Source organism: Peromyscus californicus, unplaced genomic scaffold (genome assembly GCF_007827085.1).
Source record: "Peromyscus californicus insignis strain IS unplaced genomic scaffold, ASM782708v3 Scaffold_7__1_contigs__length_154581171, whole genome shotgun sequence".
Classification (NCBI taxonomy): domain Eukaryota; kingdom Metazoa; phylum Chordata; class Mammalia; order Rodentia; family Cricetidae; genus Peromyscus; species Peromyscus californicus.
Genome location: NW_026294595.1, coordinates 53,514,917 through 53,536,520, shown reverse-complemented (window position 1 = coordinate 53,536,520; position 21,604 = coordinate 53,514,917). Strand labels below are relative to the sequence as shown.

General features: G+C 44.4%; 1 protein-coding gene and 1 pseudogene across 3 annotated transcripts in view; one reads left to right on the top strand and one right to left on the bottom strand.

Moving 5' to 3' along the window:
* The window catches only part of Pde11a (phosphodiesterase 11A), a 351,064-nt gene that overhangs the window by 190,429 nt on the left and 139,031 nt on the right, over positions 1-21,604 (top strand). For all 3 annotated transcript variants that reach the window (XR_008215103.1, XM_052724559.1, XM_052724560.1), the window contains exon 9: positions 722-814. Coding sequence is in view for 2 of the 3 variants with exons in the window: in XM_052724559.1 (XP_052580519.1) it covers positions 722-814 (93 nt within the window). In the remaining variant the exon portion in view is untranslated. The remainder of the gene's footprint in view (positions 1-721; positions 815-21,604) is intronic.
* Positions 10,412-11,620, bottom strand: LOC128102513 (40S ribosomal protein S12-like; annotated as a pseudogene).

The window sequence follows — 21,604 nt, the reverse complement described above, 5'->3', positions numbered from 1 at the left end:
GGATTAATCTGTAGCCTTTGATCTTAGTCTTATTGCAGAATTGAATTACCTCCATTTCTGTCTGATATCACCATCCTTGTCTTGTTCGAACATGTGCAGTCATGAGACCCCTAGCCAGCCCTGCCAGGTATATGTCCCCCGTGTTCCTTTAGTTCACGAGGCTCTGTTCCCTTGTGTCTCCATCAGAAGAGGTTAGCTTTGATGTGCTTTCTCACAGTCTGTACCAGAATCTACCCACCAAAAAAATGTATCGTTATTCTTTCTCATCGCATCTTTTTTTCAGTAGCTGGTTTCAAGCCAGTCTCGTTGCCCTTAGCTCTTACCTCATGGCTTCTCTTCCTTAGTTTCTTGACCAAAACATTTTTTAGCCTTGCTATTGAAAGGGGTTGCTTCTGGTTAAGTAAAATAGAATAATTAGAATCAGTCTACTGCCCAAATAAATTAAGACCACATTTAAACACATTGTACGCTTTCAAATGTATGAAGTTATTTCTTCACAGTATCATTAAAGTAATGATTTTTTTCCTCATGTGCAATGTGAGCCATAAAGTTCTTACATGACAATAGTAATTAAGAATTGTAATGCACTTTTCCCCGAGGCCCACCTCCGAGCACAATAAAATTATATTTTCCGAATTGTCTCTAGTGACCTCCTGCTTTCATATTAGATTTTGGCTGTGAGTTATTCCGGTTTCTAATTAACAGGCTTTCTGTGTCCTAGGCTTTTGTCATCTTCTGTGGCCTTGGTATCAACAACACAATTATGTACGATCAAGTAAAGAAGTCCTGGGCCAAGCAGTCTGTGGCTCTTGATGTAAGTACAGTATTATATCAGCGTGCTCTGCTAAGAGGCCTTGACTCTATGAAGTGAAAATTTGTCCTATTCATGGGTTTTAATCTTTAACTCTTAAAGCCTCTCCTCACCGGGTCTTAATTCTTTTATGGTCTTGGGTTCAATTGGGTACCAAGTGGAGACCCTCTCTTGAAAACTACACAGTGCAGCCTGTAGTATCAGGGAGTTTTTTGATTCCTGGGAGCCTATTCATATACATCCTACCATTAGATATCGATTTTTATACTTGATTTATTAAAAAGAGATAAGTCAAAATAATTTGTCACTGTTATAATCCCAACACTTGGGAGGCAGAGGCAAGAGGATGAGTTGGAGGGCAGTTCCGTAGCCAGACCCTGTTTCCAACAAGCAAGCAAAAACAATTGTTGGAACTTAAAATAGATTATGAACTTGAATATATGTGTTTGTGTATGTGCATGTGAGTGTGTGTGTGTGTTTCTGCCAATTCACAACCTTTCTTGCCACACAAGGGAAATCTGACACTGAAGACATGTAGCCCAGATCTGCTCCTTCCATGCATTCATGTATAACACACACTTCCTAATAAGAATTGCATTCTGATCCTTGCATGTCTGCCCAGACCCATGAAGTTCTAAAGAACAATTCTCCTCTCCTGTGAATCTTGGAGGCTTATTTTGACACAAGACCTTTTTTTTCCCCCAGCATCTTCTCTATAGATGGTACCAAAGATTTTGTTTTTATCTAAGAAAAACTTAGGAAATAGGGGAGATAGAATATCAGTGCCAAAATATCAGTGATATAACAGAATGATAGAATTAATGTTCACTCTTCAAAATGTTCTCAATACCAAGCTAGGTGCTGGGAAAAAGAAAAAGCACAGAGGACATTTGTGGTGCTTGCATACTTAAAGATACAAAATTATTGCTATCTAATTGGTCTGCATTTCCTCTTCCCATTTAGACCATGAATTCTGGAATCACAGAGTTTCATGATAGATTTTTAGTGCCTGGCAGGATCCTTAGCACAAAGGAAAGATTTGCGGAATAGTTCTTAGGTGAAGGGATGGGGAAGGGAAGATGGTGGACAGAAAACATTGAGGTAAGGGGTTTGGGATAGTTCTCCTGAGAAAGAATTCCTTTGTTCCTATGAAACATGTTGATAGTAAGGACTGAAGACAGTACCTTTAATGAATAAGTGAGCTGAAAACATATAGCCAATGTGTAGGAATCAGTACTAAACTAGATATGGTGGCACACGTCTTCAATCCCAGGAGGCAGAGGCAGGAGGATTTCCATGAAATTGAGGCCAGACTGGTCTACATGGTCAATTCCAAGCCATCCAAGGCTACATAGTGAGATTATGTTCCGGAAAGGAAGGAAGGAAGGAAGAGAGAGAGCAAGAAGGAAAAGAAAAGGAAGGGAGAGAGGGAGGGAGGGAGGGAGGGAGGGAAGGGAAGAAAGAGGAGAGAGAGGGAGAAAGGGAGGGAGGGAGGAAGGAAGGAAGGAAGGAAGGAAGGAGGGAGGGAGGGAAGGAAGGAAGGAAGGAAGGAAGGAAGGAAGGAAGGAAGGAAGGAAGGAAGGAGGGAAGGAGGGAAGGGAGGAAGGACGAACTACTAGTGAGCTAAGGAGATGGTTTCAGTGGACAATGCACTAACCATGTAAGCATGAGGACCAGTGTGTGGAGCCCAGAGCCCACAGCTGGGTGGGTTGGCAGTTGCCCACATTTTACCTCTCAAGAAGCATAGATGGGGTCTCCCGTGGGCAATACTGCTGACTAGCCCAGTTGGAACTGGTGAGCACCGGATTCAGTAGCATTGGGCCTCCATGTGCATACAAGTACACACACACACACACACACACACACACACACACACACACACACACACACATCTACACCACACACACATGCAGCATGCATGCACAGCACACACACTAACGCACAAAATCACTACTAGAGCAGGAAGGGCTGTGTGCCAACTGTTTTCCTGTTGTGACGCAGGTGTGAGAATTAAGTGAGATAATACCTGTGAAGGTTTGAACGGGCCATCGGTAATGTCGCACAACAACAGTAATCACCGTGCTCATACATGCAGTGCTGTGTTTAGTCCTGAGACGCAGTTGGGAGAAGGAACATAGGGCATGAATATGAAACAGCAAACGCTGAGACTCTCGTCAAACTCCGTCCGCAGTCACCACATCCATTGTTTTTCACCGTTTGCAGCCATCTAAAAACAAACAAGCCAACCCAGCAAAGAACATTCCATATGTCTAGTCCCAACTAGATCTCCTCATGCTGTGGCGTCATTAACGCAGAGAGAAAACATCCACGCACCCCTGCGTTCTCACTCTTCACCACCTCCTCATGCATCTTCATCCCATTAAGTGACTAGAATGACTGGGTTGCAGCGTGAAGGGCCAGTTGTCCCCAGATGAGAGAGTCTCATAGCCATCGTCTCCTGACCCCTCTCTGGCTTCCAGGCTAGTCCCTAGCCACAATCTCCGAATGTGAAGGCTTATTTGTGTTCCTAGCAAACATCTTCATGCTGGTGCCCCTCAGTAACCTTCTGTCCTTACACACAAATTATGACTGACGACTACCAACATTTCTGGCTCACCTCGGACTATGACAAGGTCACCCTTTCACGAACGTGACTTCTGTTGTTGACTTTTGTTCTGTGGGCTTGCTGTCATGCCCGTCAAAGGCAGTCTTCTCTACTAGATCTTGGTATTGCCACTTTGGTGTCCCTCTGACCCTTAGCCAACCTTCATGTCACTGGGAGCCAAGTCTTGGTGATTGTGACTGGTTGGTCCCACCCTATGCCCTGGCTAAAAATTTATTGGAAGAGTTATTATCTTCAGCACTTACAAAGACAAAATATGATTTATTGAGAGCGACTAACAAACTCGGCTGTAACATTTTCGTATACTATGGTGTGTTAACTTCTGAGTGAAAGTACATTAAATTTATGTACTTACAAATATCATACATGAATGTGAACAAATATTTTTGTAAATGTTTTCATTAAAATGGGCATGTATATTTATATTTTAAGAAACTTAGTTCTATAAAGGATAGGAGCTACTTTATAATACTATAAATGGTCTAGTAAAATGTTAAACAATAAAATAATAATAACAACCAAGACACAGACAGAAAGCCAGAGGGAAGAGAACCAAATATAGGGTTATCCTTAGTTTCAATTCTTCCTGCCTTAGGCTCTGAGCTGGTCCTTACTCATTTTCCACTACAGCCAAAGAAAGGTTTCCCACTCAGTCTGGCCAGAATCATCCCCCTTTTTTGTTTTGTTTTTTTGAGACAGGGTTTCTCTGTGTAATAGCCCTGACTCTCCTGAAACTCACTTTGTACACCAGGCTGGCTTCAAACTCACAGAAATCCACCTGCCTCTGCCTTCTGAGTGCTGGGATTAAAGGCATGTGCCACCATGCCCAGCTCTTTAAAAATATTTATTTTTATTTTATGTGTATTGGTGTTTTACCTGCATATATGTCTGTGTGAGGGGGTCGGGTCCCCTGCAACTGGAGTTATAGTTGTGAACTGCCATGTGGGTGTGGGAATCAAACCCGGGTCCTCTGGAAGAGCAGCCAGTGCTCTAACTGCTGAGCCATCTCTCCAGCCCTTGAATCACCCCACTTTTTACATACTCCTCTTGGTCTTGATTCTACTTGAATTTCCCCAAGAAGTCAGTCTACGCAGTTTTCTTATTCCGTTGTCTTGTGTGTTTCATGGGTAAAAACAGTGACAGGGAGGAAGCCATCCCTCAGCCCCAGGGTAGCAGCCACCCTAGAAACCTTTCTTTCCTGGAAGGGAGCACACGTGGTTCTGGGCCTCAGGCGCTCATAGGAGCATCTTTCCCCTGGAGGTCAGGAGGCAGCACAGCTCTGTTCTGTCTTTTAAGCATCCTTTCCCCCAAGGGAAAAAAGTAAAATAAAATGCTCTATCTCTGAAGTAAGTGTTTTCCTAGTCAATCCTTGTAAGTGGTGTGGACACTACCTCCAAAACACTCAGGGCCCCTGAAGGACTGACCTTTTCTCCTTCCTTCCTTCCTTCCTTCCTTCCTCCCTCCCTTCCTTCCTTCCTTCCTTCCTTCCTTCCTTCCTTCCTTCCTTCCTTCCTTCCTTCTTTCCTTCCTTCCATCTTTCCTTCCTTCCTTTCTTCTCTCTTTCTTAGCCGAATGCATAGCTTTAACTTACTCCACCCTCCTCAAAAAGCAACTGATTCATGTGCATTTATTTGATGCCACCTACTTTTCTTATTGATTTAAAGCACCATATGAATTATACAAATTCATATATGTGTATGTTTATATATTTAAATATATTTCTTTCTTTCTTTTTTTTTTTTTTTTTTTTTTGGTTTTTCGAGACAGGGTTTCTCTGTGTACCTTTACGTCTTTCCTGGATCTCGCTCTGTAGACCAGGCTGGCCTCGAACTCACAGAGCTCTGCCTGCCTCTGCCTCCCAAGTGCTGGGATAAATGCATGAGCCACCACTGCCCGGTAAATATATTTCTTTATATATTATTTTGTTCCACTAATCTGGAAGAAAATCCTCCCAGACTTCATTGCTTTAAGGATACTTTGAATTTCTGTCTTGCTCTGCACTGGCATCTCCTGCAGAAGGAGGCTGATGACCTCAACCAAGCTGAAAGCAGGATAGGTGGAAGATAGCCATGTTTGCACATGTGTGGTTCTAATTTGGATTGAGTCCTGATTCCATAGCTGTTGACCTCAGACATTCCACATAAGTTCTTCGTTAATTCATATGGCGAATGAGCATGAGAAAGTATCTTTTTTTTTTTTTTTTTTTTTTTTTGGTTTTTCGAGACAGGGTTTCTCTGTGTAGCTTTGCACCTTTTCCTGGAACTCACTTGGTAGACCAGGCTGGCCTCGAACTCACAGAGATCCGCCTGGCTCTGCCTCCCGAGTGCTGGGATTAAAGGCGTGTGCCACCACTGCCCGGCGAAAGTATCTTAACAGTTAAGTAAAATTACATAGGGACAGTGTAATTGACGTACTTGATCCTCTCTATCCATTGGCTTCGGTAAACACATACAAACTTCTCCCCCTTGCCATTCTGTCCTAAATAACATAGAACCACAACTGTCTACTGGCTTTTACATTGTGCCACTTAGGGTAACAATGTGGAGATGACTCAGCCTGTGTGAGGGCACATAGCTTATACACAAGTTCTGAGCCATTTTAGAGAAGGTACTTGAGTAGCTGAGGATTTGGTCTGAGGGAGAGGGCTGTGGAAGGGAGCTGGCCTTGACAGAAGTTAGCTGTTTGTACTGACGATGCGTTACTGTCTTCAATCTCTGTTGAATTCTGTCTGCTCATCCTCAGACTATTGTAAGGCTGTGCTGGCTGCGGGCCATAACTCCTTGCCTGTTTGATCAGGCAGATCACTTCCTGCTTCAAGTTTGCGTTCAAAATAGATTGGCCTTTCCTTCATTCTTTGACTCAGGCTCTGCAAGTTCCCTCACTGTGCACCTGGTACCATGGCGGTGCATCCCAGCACCACTCGGGGACGGCTGTCCCAGGGCACTTCTGCTTCTTCTAGGCATGCCCAGTGACTGCCACTGTGTCACCATGCAGAAAGGTACAACCTGGAAATGACAACCTCATATCCAAGGACGAAACAACCGGAGAAAGGAATCTCTACCCATTGCCACATGCTGGTAACTTCAGCTCATTTTAGTCACAATCCACCAAAGGTGAAAGATAGAAATGTAAATACATAATATCATAATATCTCCTGCTTTTCTGTCCTTTAAAAATAGAGTGACTAATATAGTACCTAGATTTTGTTTAACAATTGAATTATCAATCCAATTATTTCAGTGACTGCGTTTCTGAATTTCTCATAATTTAGTTACAAAATCCTATTGTTAAAAATCCTTTTACCTAAATATGTAATATTAATGCTGCACAACTCTTAGATGCTCTTAAAGCAGAAATGATGGAACAAAAAAATAAATTTACAGTCATTTTAACAAATTGAATTTTATGATCTTGATTTCCATTCTGTGCAAGCAGCCAAAAGCTCCAGAAAAGCTGTGTTTCTTTAGGTTGCTATTTCCCCAGAGTGGGGTCCTGAGAACAAAGAGGAGACTTTACCTAAAGGTCAGAATGCAGAGAAAGTATAATAGGACTGTAGATGTGGGATATCAGGTCCTCATCTGGAACATCAAGAATTGTTCTTTGGGGTGTCCTTCATGGTTATTGCAAACGAAGCCTTACCTAATACTGAGGAGAATATTCCCGGGAAGAACAGTCTGGGTGTTAAGGGATGCCTCCCACAGTTTTATGATCAGAGCAAGGAGAGGAATGAGGGTCAAACAGAGTGAGAAAAAGGCGTATGCAATCAGGAGCCAGGCGCCTTTTATTTTCCCTCCCCAGAGCCTCTCCCATCCATTTCCTCTTTTCCAATTTTCACAGCAACCCTCCTACTTAAGGGCCTCATTACCCCTTGGCTGGGCGATTGCCAGCCCCTTCTACTTGTTCCTCCTAAAACATAGTTTGGATTGCATCGCTCGCCCACTCACAGACCTTAGATTACTCCCCTATTACCCATCAAAATACAACGTCCTGACCTCTGGGGCCCTTGAAAATCTCACACCAAACTACTCTCCTACCCTCGGCTCCCATTTCTGTTCTCAGAGAATTTCATGCTACTTACTCACTCAAATACTTCATAGTCTACAAATCAGCCACCTGCTTGTCTGCGATCCGATCCTTAATGTCCCCGTCCACTTTCATTATTCTCTGCTCCAATTATGCCTCCTCACTCAGAACTGTCCGTTATTTAGAGCTTGATTGAATTGTACTTTTGTCCAGTATCACGCATGTAAATGTTCTTTTGTTCAGTATTATGCCTATGTATTTTCCTCTATCTGAACATGTACACCCTGAAGTATATGATCGTGCTTTATCCCCCCACCCCCCACCCCCACACAAAGTGTTTTCTATATAATTGGTACTCAGTAAAAACGTATTGATTAAGTGAATGCGTTTGTGCGGCCTTCAACTGTGGTCTTCCAGAACAAGGGTCCAGAAGGGGAAAACTCTGACTCTTTAAGACTGATGACAAAGAAAAGGGGGTCACTCTGAGTGGAAATCCTGGTGCCCACAGACTAGCAGAGCACCTCCTCTGTGTTCTCCACACCATGAGCAGAGTCGGCTTTGTGGGGAAGGACGTGGGGACCGGTAATGAAGTCCTCTTTCCAGACATTGTGTCCCGTGGAATTCCTCCTCCCGTGAGTGAAGGAGCCAACCTGGCTTCCTGAAGCTAGGGGGAAGAGATGATTCTCCAGTGAGGAATCTCCTAAACTCCGAGGAAAATGTCCTGTGGTTGGGTGATTGAGAAAGCTAGGATGTGATCCGGCCCGGCTTTCTTCTTTCTCTCACACTTCCCCTTTCTACTGAGCCAGTCTTCACCACCCCCGACAAAGCTCTTAGACGTCACGCATCGTCTGTATTGGGTGTCTGTAAGTTGCCCTCTTTCCTGCAGTTAGAAGCCTGTGGTCAAGAGAGTTCACAGTGAGCGTCTTCACTTTTATTTTCTTCCTTCCTCCCCCACACAGGTCCAGGGCAAGGGAGAAATAGGGCAGAAATACAGAGCCTTTGTGACAGCGTCGTCCTCACCTGGCTAGCGGCCCTCTGAACCAAACACTGGTATTCTCTGTTCATCGTGAGTTGTTTGCACCAACTCTCGAGGCAGCCCCATGGCCAGCACTCTCCTGCTGATGCTTCCTGTCATTGCAGGTTTGCCCCTCGTGACAGGGCCTGATCTCCAGGGACCCATACATCCTTCCCTCTCCGAGGCTCAGCTCATTCCTCTAAGAGGGTGTCTGGGACATGGTCATTTTTCATTCCTTTATAATTGTGGCAAGAATAAGCATAACCTGGAATGTATCGTTCTAACCATTTGTAAGTGTGCCGTTCAATGGCACACAAAATGCTTCACATTGTTGTACAGGCCCCACCACCATCTGTCTCCCAACCTGAGACTGCATCCACTGCACACTAACCCAGTTCCCTGTAGCCCATGGCAACCACCATTTCCCTTTGCCCATGACTCTGACAATGCTAGGAAGCTCATGCCCATGGTGTCACACGTGTCCCCTTTTGACTAACTTCACTTAATTCGTGGAGGATGCTGCTCTAGCTGCTGAGGATTCAGCAGTGGAAAGACAAATATTATTTATTATACGATAGTAGAAGACAAGAGTAGGTAAACAAAATACCAAGAAAAATTCATGATAATGTGCCATACAGGAAACAGCAGGGTGTGTAATAGAGAGCACAAAAGCGAGGGCTATCCTGGTGTATTCTGAAGAGGGCTGTGTTAGCTTTCGCTGTTGTGACAAAATGCCCAAGGAAAGCAGCCTAACGGAGAAAAGGTTTGCTGCAGCTCCCAGTTGTGGACATTCCTCTGGAGAGTCCCTTGGCTCTGTCACCGTACCCCTGGGGGAAGGCAGACTATTGCGGTGAGGGGCCTATGGTTCAGCAAAGCGGCGCTGCTCATGTGAATCCAGGAGCCAAGAAAAAAAAGGAAGGAATGGAGTCTCAATATCCCCTTCAAGAGCATGTCCCCATGACCTACTTCTCCAAATACATTCCTCTCTCCTAAACTTTCCCCCACCTCCCAAGAGTGCCACCACTCGAGTGTTTGACCCATAAGCCTTTGGGGGACGGTCCAGCTCCAAACTGTTGCCAGGCTTCCTTGACATGGGAATGGCTTGGCTTCATTGTCTCTTCTTTTGCTCGTTTTGTGGGTTCCATCCAAACCTGTTTGTGTGGTCTTTGCTCCCCTTGGGTGTGGCTTTTTCCTCTGGCATCTTATGAGGACTAAGTATCTTGGTTAGGGTTTCTATTGATGCAACGAAACACCATGACCAAAAAGCAAGTCAGGGAGGAAAGGGCTTATTGAGTTTACACTTCCACAGCACTGTTCGTCACCAGAGGACAGGGACTCAAACAGGGCAGGAACCTGAAGGCAGGAGCTGATGCAGAGGCCACAGAGGGGTGCTGCTTACTGGCTTGCTTTCCCTGGCTGGCTCAGTCTGCTTTCATACAGAAACCAGAACCAGTAGCCCAGAATTGGAACCACCCACAATGGGCTGTGCCCCGCCCCCATCAATCACTAATTAAGAAAATGCCTTACAGCCGGATCTGATGGAGGCATTTTCTCAATTAAGGTTCTCTCCTTTCAGATAATTCTAGCTTATGTGTCAAGTTGACATAAGACCAACCAGCACATTAAGCATGAGATTATTTTTTTGGGGGGAGGAGGCCTTATGCCTGAAGTAATGATCAGGGATTAGGGTATGGTCTCATAGGTTCTCAAAACAGAGTGTGGACCAACTCACAAGCCTTTTGTGTGTCCTGGGACCTCTGCCAGTCCACTGGTGACCTCTGTCTTCCCCTTGGTCATATACATAAAAAGGAGAGAAAGTTAGCATGCTCAGTCCCCAAGCACCTAGCAAGGAGGGCAGACCCAGTGTGATCCCACCGAGGAATGGTATTCTTCCCTCAGCCAGGTTCCACTAAACTCTAGATCACTTATACATACCAGTCTATGCGGCTGGTTTGCCATGGCTCCCCTGGTGCTTGCCCAGGACGTAGCCCACAGGCAGCATGCAGGAAGTATTTGCTGAATGAACCAAGCACAAGAAAGTACAGGTAGCGGTGACAGTGGTGGCGCTCGCCTTTAATCCCAGCACTCTGGGGGCAGAGGCTGGTGGATCTCTGAGTTTGAGGTCAGCTTGGTCTGCAAAGCAAATCCCAGGACAGCCAGGGCGTTTACACAGAGAAACCCTGTCTCAAAAAAACCAAAACCAAAACAACAGCAACCAAAAAGAAAGTACAGGCCAAGATTACAATCATAAAGTACAGCAAGAATCTCTGTCCAGCACACACTGTGGGCAGTGCTCATGGGCACTGAGGTAATAGTTACTCACAGCGTCTCCTGTCCCCACCCTCATTCAGGGCTTTACTTTCAGTAATTCCCCCAAGATGGAAGTGAACTCCTCAGCAGGCAGGGGATGGGGAAAGGATTAATTTTTTTGATTAGTGCTGCTGCCAGGACTCTGGGAGAGCGCTCTGACAACAGAGAAGGAACAGCGCCCTCGTGGGGCTGCTTGAAGAACAGCTCTTTCCTGTCTACTGCGTTTTCCCCCAATACCAGCCAGTGCATCTGTCTAATAATAATTGGCAAAAACTCAGATTCTAGACTCAATTTTAGAGAAGGCTTCTGTGTTTTCATTTAGGTGTTGTGGAAACTAGGAGACCTATGTCAACATCCAGCCAGATATTATATTTTTAAGTAAACTTTATTTTTAGAACATTTTTTTACTTTTCATTGTATTTTGTTTTGTTTTGAAATGAGCCAAAATTTTTACTTATTCGTTTCTTGCATTTGAAGTACTCTTCGATGACATCGTTGTCCTGAGATTCTTTGCCACAGTCCTTAACCACTCTACAACTACAACCAACTACTTTCTGTGGCTTCCCCTTTCGGTCAGTTTTACAGAGGTCTACCCATTCCCCTGGTTTCTTGTCATCAACCTTAATCATGTTGATTTGGTGCTCAGCACAAAGTACCTCCACCAACTTGACATACATAGGCTCATCACAGCTGGATGTGAGCACACAGAGACGGGCTTGGTGCTTGTCTAAGGCTTTGGCAGCTTCCTGGATGCCACGTGCCGGGGCACCTTCAGCACCTCCTGTAGAAAAATATTGACGTCCATTACACCTCCAGCAGCAATGCCCTCCTCAGCCATGCTGGTGGATTACAGATGAGACCCAATCATGCACGCACTTCATTAGGTTTTATTTTAAAGATTTATTTTTAATTATGTGTCTTTGTGTATGTGCACATGAATACGGGCGACCTTGGAGGCAAAAAAAAAAAAAAATGACGTAGGATCCCCTGGAGCTGGAGTTACAGCTGTTTGTAAGCCACCTAGTTTGGGTGCTAGAAACCAAATTCGAGTCCTCTGGAAGAACAGTCAGTGCTCTTAACGGAAGCCATCTCTCCAACTCCCTCCATTTTAAAAAAGTAATTTGTTTTATTAATTGTTTGAGAATGGAATGTGTATCTGTGATGGGTAGAACAGTTTCACATTTATAGAAAACTTAGAGAGGTCATGCAGAGTCCCTGTATGCCCTGCACCGTTTCGCCTATGTTTAACATCTTACATTAGCACAGTATGTTTGCTGTAGTTAGGAACTGGCGTTGCTGTGCTACTGTTTACTAGAGCCCTGCTTCATTAGCCTTCCCTTACTCTTTACCAAAACTTTTTCCTGCTCAGGGTCCCATCCAAGATTCCCTGTTGCCTCTAGACATCATGTCTCCTTAGGCTTCTCTTAGCTGTCAGAATTCCATGGGGAGGAGGGGAGTTAGTAATTTTGTTATTTTTTTTCTGAGAACTTCACACGTGAGCACTGTATCCACATTACTCTTGCCTCTCTCTCCCTCTTTCCTTTAAACTCCTCTCTTGCCCCCCAATTTATGATCACTTCTCTATCACACACACACACACACACACACACACACACACACACACACACAAACACGTCCACTGTATAAGTGAGTCCATTCAGCTTTGTTCGTATGTACATGTGGCTGTGTTTAGGAGTACTATTCTAGGCATTTTGTACAATGTCTCTCCTGGGATTTGCTGCTGTTTTCTCAGGTTAGATGGTGATTCTGGATGTTGGGGAGGAAGGTCACAGATGATGTAGGCTGTTTTTATCACACCAGGTCAAGGAAGCTGTACCATCAGGATGACTTACCACTATTTTTGACCTTGATGACCGGCTGGGGTGGAGTATGCAAGGTTCCCAACCATCAAGCTGCTCTGCTCAACCTTTCTTTACTGTACTCTTTGGACAGAACTCTAAGCAAAGCTATCCCTAAGAGTGGTGTTATGTTCTATTTCCTTGAAGGAAATTATCTATATGAATTACTTAGTAATTGTTCTCTGTACTATCTTCCCAATTTTCTATAAATCTCTTTATCTGTTTCTCTTGTTTATTTTATACTTTGGGTTGTAATCCATTATTACTTTATTTATCAGATACTGTCTTATATCAGAGCCTAGTAAAGTAATTTCTCTGTCAACAAAGGATTTATGAAGCCTGGAAGGTGGCCTAGTCACTAAAGCATTTGCACAGAAGTGTGAGAACCTGAGTGTGATTTCTAGAAACCACATGCAGAGCTGGGTTCAAGTGTGAGCTTGCAATCCTGCTCTAGAACGGTGGGAACAGTGGGTCTTGGGACTCACTGCCCACGCTAATTGGCAAGCCCCGGGTCAATGGGAGACCCTGTCTTAAAAATATAAGGTAGAGAGTGTCTGAGGAATGACATCCAGGGTTGAACTCTGGCCTTCACAGGCACTGCACACACATACACATGCACACATGTCCAGACATGTATACACACAGAGAGAGAATTTACAGATGTTGCAAATGAATAAGTCCTGCATTTCTAATAATCCTGTCATCATGTATGGATCTCTCAAGCACTTTAATGGGATCCTTGAGATTTGCATGACATAATCATTAATGTCTTGGCCACTGTTCTATCGCTGTGAAGAGACCATGACCAAGGCAATTCTTATAAAAGAAAGCATTTAACTAGGGGCTTGTTTACAGTTTCAGAAGCTTAGTTCATTATCATCATGGCAGGGAGCATGGCGGCAGGTATGGTAAGCATGATGTTGGAGAAGTAGTTGAGAATCACATCCTGATCTTCAGGCAGAGAGGATGAGCCTGAGGTTATCGTGGGCTGTTGAAACCTCAAAACGCACCCCTGGTGGCCCACTTCCTCCAACAAGGCCACACTTCTTAATCCTTTCAAATAGTGCCACTCCCTGGTGAGGTACTCAAACATCCCAGCCTGTGGAGGCCGTTCTTATCCACCTCAGTAACAAATCACCTACTGTGTGCTCAAAACTTAGCCTTACCAAGACGGACTGGATACTTATAAATGGCATGAGACACAGATAGTGCTTCACATAATTTCCGTCTAGGAGAGGACAGAGGCCAGGGAACGTGAGATTGCTGCCCTGCCTGGCCAAGTTTAGGACCGACGGAGGCACTGCATATGGGAGAAGCATCTAATTTGGAGAGCTGTATCGTGACAGATTTTCAGAGAAGGGAACTTTCGAGTGACAGGTAGTGAGCTGCACAGTTTTGAGAGACAATTCTCTGGAATGCCCCAGGGAGAAGGAAAGTTGCAGGTGAAGTGGGGAAGGACTGGTTTGGCAAGCTGCTCAGGGCAACTGAGCATCTCTGCACACCAGGAGAGGGGCTCGGGCATCTCTGCACACCAGGAGAGAGGCTCGCATGAGGCGGCAAAGGGTGGGTCACAAAAGATAGTTGTGCTACATGAAGGGACTTGAACTTGATTCGAAGAGCAGTCACAAATGATTGAGGAGTCCTACAGAAGGGGAATGTGGTTCATTTGACATTTTAGAGGGATCACTCTGCCATCTATAGAGAGATTAATGCTGGTACTTTATAAACATAACTGTGTTTCTAACAAAACATCGACTGTGTTTTCGTTTTATTTCCTGCTGAACAGCATTTGGTGGTTCTCCAAAATCAAATCCATCTTTACAGGATTTGTCACCACTGCTGTGGTCTAACAAATGTGCTTCAGGACCGTGGACTGCGTTCCCAAACACAGCAGATGTTTGGAGTAATGAAACACGGTTCCCATGGAAACCTGAGGAAGTAACTGTTACTTGGATACATGTGTTCCAGAGTGTTTGGAATTTTTTCCCTTGGTGGTTTATGTTTCCATGTCTTTGGTTTTGTGGTGTGATGTTTTGGATGCTTATACAAGTGCTTCATTGATTGGATGTCTCTTTGTGTCCAGCACTGTGTGATATGTCTTATAGAACCTTTACCAAAACAGCATGGAGAAGACCGTAAGATTCCTACCTGACAAAACGAGCAGATGGAGGCTTGGGAAGGTCTAGAGACCTGCCGAGATGCGTTTTATAGATCCAGATTCGAACTCACATCTCTGTTTCAAGGGCCCCCGTTGTTCAGCTGGGGTACAGTTGTTTGGGGACTGTCTTCTCAGTTGCAGGGCTGCGTTCACCCCTGGGACCATGACAGCTGTGATGGAAGTGGGATGAGAAGCGTCTTTAAGGTCCTGCTTCGCACAGGGGGAGTGCACTTCTAGGCAGGAAGACGATAAGGACAGGGACTACGGACACTGGGAAAGGCCCGTTGATGGAAGAGCTCACAGCGAAGGAAACCCCCGTGGAAATGTATTCACTTGCTCTTCTTGAGCTGTCTTGAAAACCACTAGCTTATCGGCAAGGGACCATTTTGGCAAGCTGAATGCTTTGGGGTTTACAGTGCAGAATCTGGGACTAAGCCAGGTTCCCCATGATGTTCCAGCAACTCAACCCTAAAGGAAGTCCTGTCTAAATCTAGTTCTTAAATGAGCTCAGTCAGCTTGGAAGAGAAAACAAGCTCCAAAGCAGAACTGCCATGCCTTGCCTTGCCATCATTAGTTTGTGAAGCCTGAGTTGTCTCATCCAAGTAGGAAACTGGCATTGACTTTGGGGACCACGTGAAGAGTCTTGGTAGTGTTTTGTCCCAGGGCAGAAAGGGCATAAATGCTTTCCAAAGGTGGTAAGCCATGGCAGGATTCAAGCAGATACAACCATTCACAGGAGATTGGCACTGCCCACCCCCCTCCTTCTAACCCCTCACATCACACTAGGTAGCACAGAAGTCTGCGCTGGTGTAGTTTGTACATTTCACACTGTGCATAGCCCTACCAACAGCCTCCACCTAGAGATGCATCCAGAGGAGGCCAAATCTAGGGAATAAACCCATCTAACCCTGTCAGTGATCTGGCGGAATCTGGGGTATCTGGGGGAATTTGAACTTAATCTGTGTGATTTTAGGAACTTGGAACATAACTTGGATGACATGTGGCCAGAGACCTATGTTCCTAGAGTCTTACACAGCTCAGTTCACTGATCAGCTAAGCATCACAAAGGCTCCAGTGAGGTTACTGCCCTAAGTGGGGGATGGGCTCTCATTGACCTTGTTTTCACCAGCACCCGTCTTCAGTGTGACCTTAAAGGTCACGTCAGATCTTTACAAAAGACTTAGTGTAACTAACATGTTAAAGCATATATGTATATGCTTGGTATATAGATGCATACATACATATATACATATACATATCACTATGTGTAGGGAGTTTTGTATGTAAGATGTATCCCACATGCTCATATATTGGAAACCCTGAGCCTCAGCTGTCTGGGAGGACATAAAACCTTTAAGAGGTTAGAGCTATCTGGAACAGGCTAGTCACTGAGGAACAGACTGAGAGGGTAAGAACTAACCCTAGTTCTTAATGGGCTTTTATTATTATTTCTTCCTGGTCCATAGAGATGTGAGCAAGTCACTTCATACTCCCACTGCCATAGACGCCCCACCCCCCACGCCTCCTTGCCATCCCCACAACAACAAACTGTATGTCTTAAAATTGTGAGATGAAGCAAGTCCTTCTTCCCTGAGATGCTTCTCATCAGGCAATTGGTCAGAGTAACAAGAAAGCAATTGGCACACAGGGTGTTATATGAAATAACTAAAAGTAAGATTTCAATGGCTCTATCTGCTGTCTCCAGGGGCTACCTGTGGATTTTTGGTCTCATGATCCCTACTAAGTTTTTGGAAGGTCTGAGCTGAGAACGTGGATTTCTTCATTCACTCTGTCCATAGAACTCCTTGATATTTTCTTTAAGCTCCACCCCACTGGGGAGAGGGGACCCTAGCATTGACACCCAAGAAGACATAGCTTAAGGCATCCTGAAAACAAGGTCAATGAGAGCCCCTCCCCCACCGGCTTTTCAACCTGGTGGCCCCTTAGGTCAGATATGCTAGTAAGTACTGTAGCAACCAAGCCCCAGTGCATGACCGTCACCCCAGGACCACAACTTCTGTTCTTGGAAGGAAAGAGATAGCCGTGGCTCTGAGCTTGGATTCAGGGCAATGTCCGTCTCTTCCAGCCCCTCCCCCCTCACCGAAAGCTACCAAGTGATGAGCAAACATCGGTTCCCAAAGCCTCTACTTCAATGCGTTTGTCTCTTTGTGCAGTCATTAGGAAACAATCACCCATTAGCCTAGTCTAGGCTGGACCCCATCAGATCCAACCACAAACCTGTGTTCAAACTACACACATGATTAAGTCCATCCCATGCTATGGGATAAAATTCGAGAGCCCAAGGTAATCTGAAAGAAAAGAAAAAAGAAAAGAGATAACATTGACAAACAGCAGACATTTGTTTGGGGGTGCGGCAGGATAAGAGATCATGTCCTAATTGTCAAGGAATGAGATTATTTCCCCCAAAGAGCCCATCTCCTGTGACTCTGTGCAGTTAACAGCAGCCCTGACCTGGGTAGAGATGAAGGAGAAACTTCCATCATTTCTTCGTGCAGGAGGGAAATGGCTCCTTAGCTTAGTAAAAGTATTGAGGTGAATGAGACGGCCCTTACTTAGGAAATGACCCTTGTCGGCAAGAAGAACCTCCACTATTTGTACTAATCAAAAGCCAAATTACAACGATTTTCAAAACCTCTATGCTTCTTCTCCCGTCTTCCCTTTCTCTCCCCTCACTGCCTCCGTGTCACCGGCCTCCTCTTTTGTCCTTGAAGAAGCCAGACACATGCCTAGCACAGGGCCTTTGCACTTGCGCCCTACACCCTGTCCAGATAGCCACATGTCCTTCCTGCAACCTAGGTTTTTAGTTACAGTGTTCAGAAACAAGTTGATGGATAATTCTGCTTAAATCGGGGCCGGCGAGACGGCCCAGCAGGAAAGGCTCTTGCAGCCAAGCCTGACGACCTGAGTTCAATCCTCGGGATCCACAAGGTAGAAGAACAGAACTGACTCCTCTAAGCTGTCCTATAATCTCCACACATATGCTGTGGCATGCACGTTTTAGTTAAATGAAAGTTAAACATAAATTAGAAATAGCTCCTCAATTCCACCAAGTCTGGCTCTCAGCACATTGGAAATGGCATCTTTAGACTTCCTCTGGGATGTCCTTTCTTCCACTGTGTGATTTTTTTTTCCTTGTTGTAACTAAAGCCTGAGAAAAACAGCTTCAGGGAGATTATTTCCTTTGACTGCTGGTTTCAGTGTGAGAGCGGAGGGCAGGTAGACAGTTCACATCTTTGAGGAAGCAGAGAGTAACAGACAGAAAGGGCCGTGGATAGCTCTGAGAACCCACCCACCAGTGACCTGTTTCTCCCATCTAGGCCTCCACATCTAAAGTTCCCCGTACCTCCCCAAACAGTATTACCAACTGGGGACCCGGTCTTCAATACCCGAGGCTTTGGGGGAAACACTTCATATTCAAACCATAACGATCAGTGGAGTCCCTCCTTCCACCTTTTACTCTAGAGGGACGTCCCAGCAAGGCCACATAAACACCAGTGTTCCAGGGTGTTCTTCTGTAATCAATGCAAACAATGTGTCTTCTAAAATGGTAAACCACTCCAGTAGCCCTTTTGATTTTGCAAAAAAAAATGGGGAGTGAGATGCATATAAAATATAAATACATATTCAATACTGGGATATTTAGAAATATGGTATTAAATGAAGTTCAACTACTAACAGTTCTAGATATATAAATTTTAGGTTTGGAAAACTTTGGATCATGTTTATGGTTGTTTTAGAAATAGCAATAATCAATCCAATTTTGTTCAATTAGTCCAAAAGAATGCTATATTCTCTGCTCTTCATAACAAACAAGAGAAACAAGTAATCGAGGAGTTCATTAGAAAAGCATTTGTGAGACATTAATACACTTAATAACCTTCATGATTAAGAAAAACAGCCTCACTTTAAAACAGAATGTAAGAAATACTGCAGCTGTAGGAGCGGAATGCTTATTTTAAAACACATATAAATTATAGTCCAATATGCATATGCGGAGAGTCGCGTTGAATCACGCTAAGAATCAATCACAAAAGCCTCTTTAATTTCAGTGTTAATGGTTGAGATCCTTTGTGACAGACGAGTGGGAACTTAGAAAAATAGAAAAATTGTTACCATGTGAAACTTTTTCCAAAGAAAATGGCTGTCTCTTTCCTCCTAATGACATTGAAATGATTGAGATGAATAGGTATTTCCTGACAGTTATGTAACAGAAGCAAGCCAGTCCTTACCCATCCCTTATAATATCTTTTTTTCCATGGGTATTGGAATGTGTTTAATCAATACAATAATATCTAATAATCAAATGCCATATTACCACATATGACAAATGTAAACAATATCTAATGTGCACACACTATAATCTCACTTGGAGATCTTATGCAATCTTTATAATACAGAAAGGAATTAAGGAAGTGATAAAAAACATCAAGTAAACCCCCAAATCCATATGGTAGAATTCATGTACTGAGCTCATTTGCTGTGGTTTTAGACATAATCCCAACTCACAATCCTAAATTGCTATTTGTTTTGCCCATCCTTCACAGTGGTTCTCATCAAGTAGTTCTGACCCTCTCCTTTCAGGGGCCCATGGTAGGGTTACTCCGTGATTGGAGTGAAAGGGACCTGTAACTTGCTCTATGTGGTGGTTTTAATGAGAATGGCTCGCATAGGCTCATAGAGTTGAATGCTTAGTTACCAGGGAGTGGCACTATTTAAAAGGATCACAAGGTGTGGCCTTGTTGGAGGAAGTGTGTCAGTGGGGGTGGGCTTTGAAATTTGAAAAGCCCATGCCAAGCCCATGTCTCCTGATGCCTATGGGTCAGGATGTAGCTCTCAGTTACTGCTCCAGCACCTGCCTGCATGCCATGCTCCCCAACACGACGATAATAGACTAAACCCCTGAAACTGTAAGCAAGCCCCCAATTAAATGATATTTTATGAGTTGCTGTGGCCATGGTGTCTCTTCACGTGACTAAGACACTCTGGCTGGTGGAATGTAACTGGAAAGGGAAGGTATCTACTCCCTTTTATTCATAAGGAAGCTGGGCCTTGAGTTAAGAAATTAGATCAAGATTATTAGGCTAGTGGAGTGAGAATAATGAGCTCAGAGGCCAAGCTCTTTTGCTTCCCAACATTGGCATCCTAAGTGTGACAGTTAAGAAAGCAACATTTGCTTACTAGAAGGAAGTGGCCTGCCTTAAGAATTCTCACTGGTAATTCATTAAAGACTTCTTCTACACAAACAAAATGAAGGGCAACTACTGACCCCACAGACAAGGAGACAATGAACTCATTCCACAAGTCAGTGGCAACTCAAAGATGAAGTCTGGTTTCTCTGCTTGGAGATCTGGTGGGTCACTCGCATGACTGCATGGTTTGGAATAGCATATTAATCAGATTGCTTTTGTAAGTCAAAGGGCTTTATAGGGACATTCATCAAAACAGATTTCTTAGTAGTTTCTTATCTCCATTTTCAATAGAATTAGGAAATGAAAAGAAATCCAGGCACAAAAAGTATAATTATTAAAATAACTAGAGAAACATTTCCTGCCCTCATGAATGAAGCTATTCAGATCATACTGGGGTTTGAGAGAGGATGCAGTCAAACTTTATCTGTCTCCTCCCTGCTCACATCCAACCTGTAGCCTCTGGTAGAGCAAATTCAGGCCATTTTAACATTGGAATGCATGGGTAAGCTTTAACCAGTGGTTTTCACAGAATTTCCCCCCCAAACTAGCAGTATCAGCTTTATCTGGGAACTTATTAAACATGTAAATCCTCAGGCCCCACTCAGAGTAACTGAATTGAGAACTATCTGGTACATTCTAGAGTTTGCAACCCAACTGAAAAATGAATGAGTTAAGGTGCATAGGAGAGCTTGCGAGATATAATAAAGTGAGGGAAACAGAGACCCTGGGATTTCATGGAAAGATTTCAATGGAAAAACCTTTGGCAAGCTGTCTTCGAACAATATAGATTATAAAAGAATAAATACTGACCACATCCATCAGTCAGAGAATGTAGGAAACCATTCTGTATGAGAAATGGAGGGAATTTTGTGATTTTACATTCAAAATGTAAGGACAGGGAGAAAAGGAAAAAGAGATTACATTGGATAGCAGTCAATATAAAGAGGGGCTGAGTCTAAGGATGAATGGCCAGTGAGATGTTGTATGGGTGGAAGGGTCAGTAAGGTACCCCATGGGTGGAAGGATCAGTGAGGTACCCCATGGGTGGAAGGATCAGTGAGGTACCCCATGGGTGGAAGGATCAGTGAGGTACCCCATGGGTAGAAGGATCAGTGAGATACTCCACGGGTGGAAGGATCAGTGAGGTACCCCATGGGTGGAAGGACAAGTGAGATACCCCATGGGTAGAAGGATCAGTGAGATACCCCATGGGTGGAAGGTCAGTGAGGTACCCCATGGGTAGAAGGATCAGTGAGATACCCCATGGGTAGAAGGATCAGTGAGATACCCCATGGGTGGAAGGACCAGTGAGGTACCCCATGGGTGGAAGGACAAGTGAGATACCCCATGGGTAGAAGGATCAGTGAGGTACCCCATGGGTGGAAGGTCAGTGAGGTACCCCATGGGTGGAAGGACAAGTGAGATACCCCATGGGTGGAAGGATCAGTGAGGTACCCTATGGGTGGAAGGTCAGTGAGGTACCCCATGGGTGGGGGGGTCAGTGTTTAGAGAATGGTAGAGCTGATACTTTAGTTTCAGTATTTACTTGTTTGTTTGATGAAACTCCATTGTCTTTCCAGAAAGACAAAGGAGAG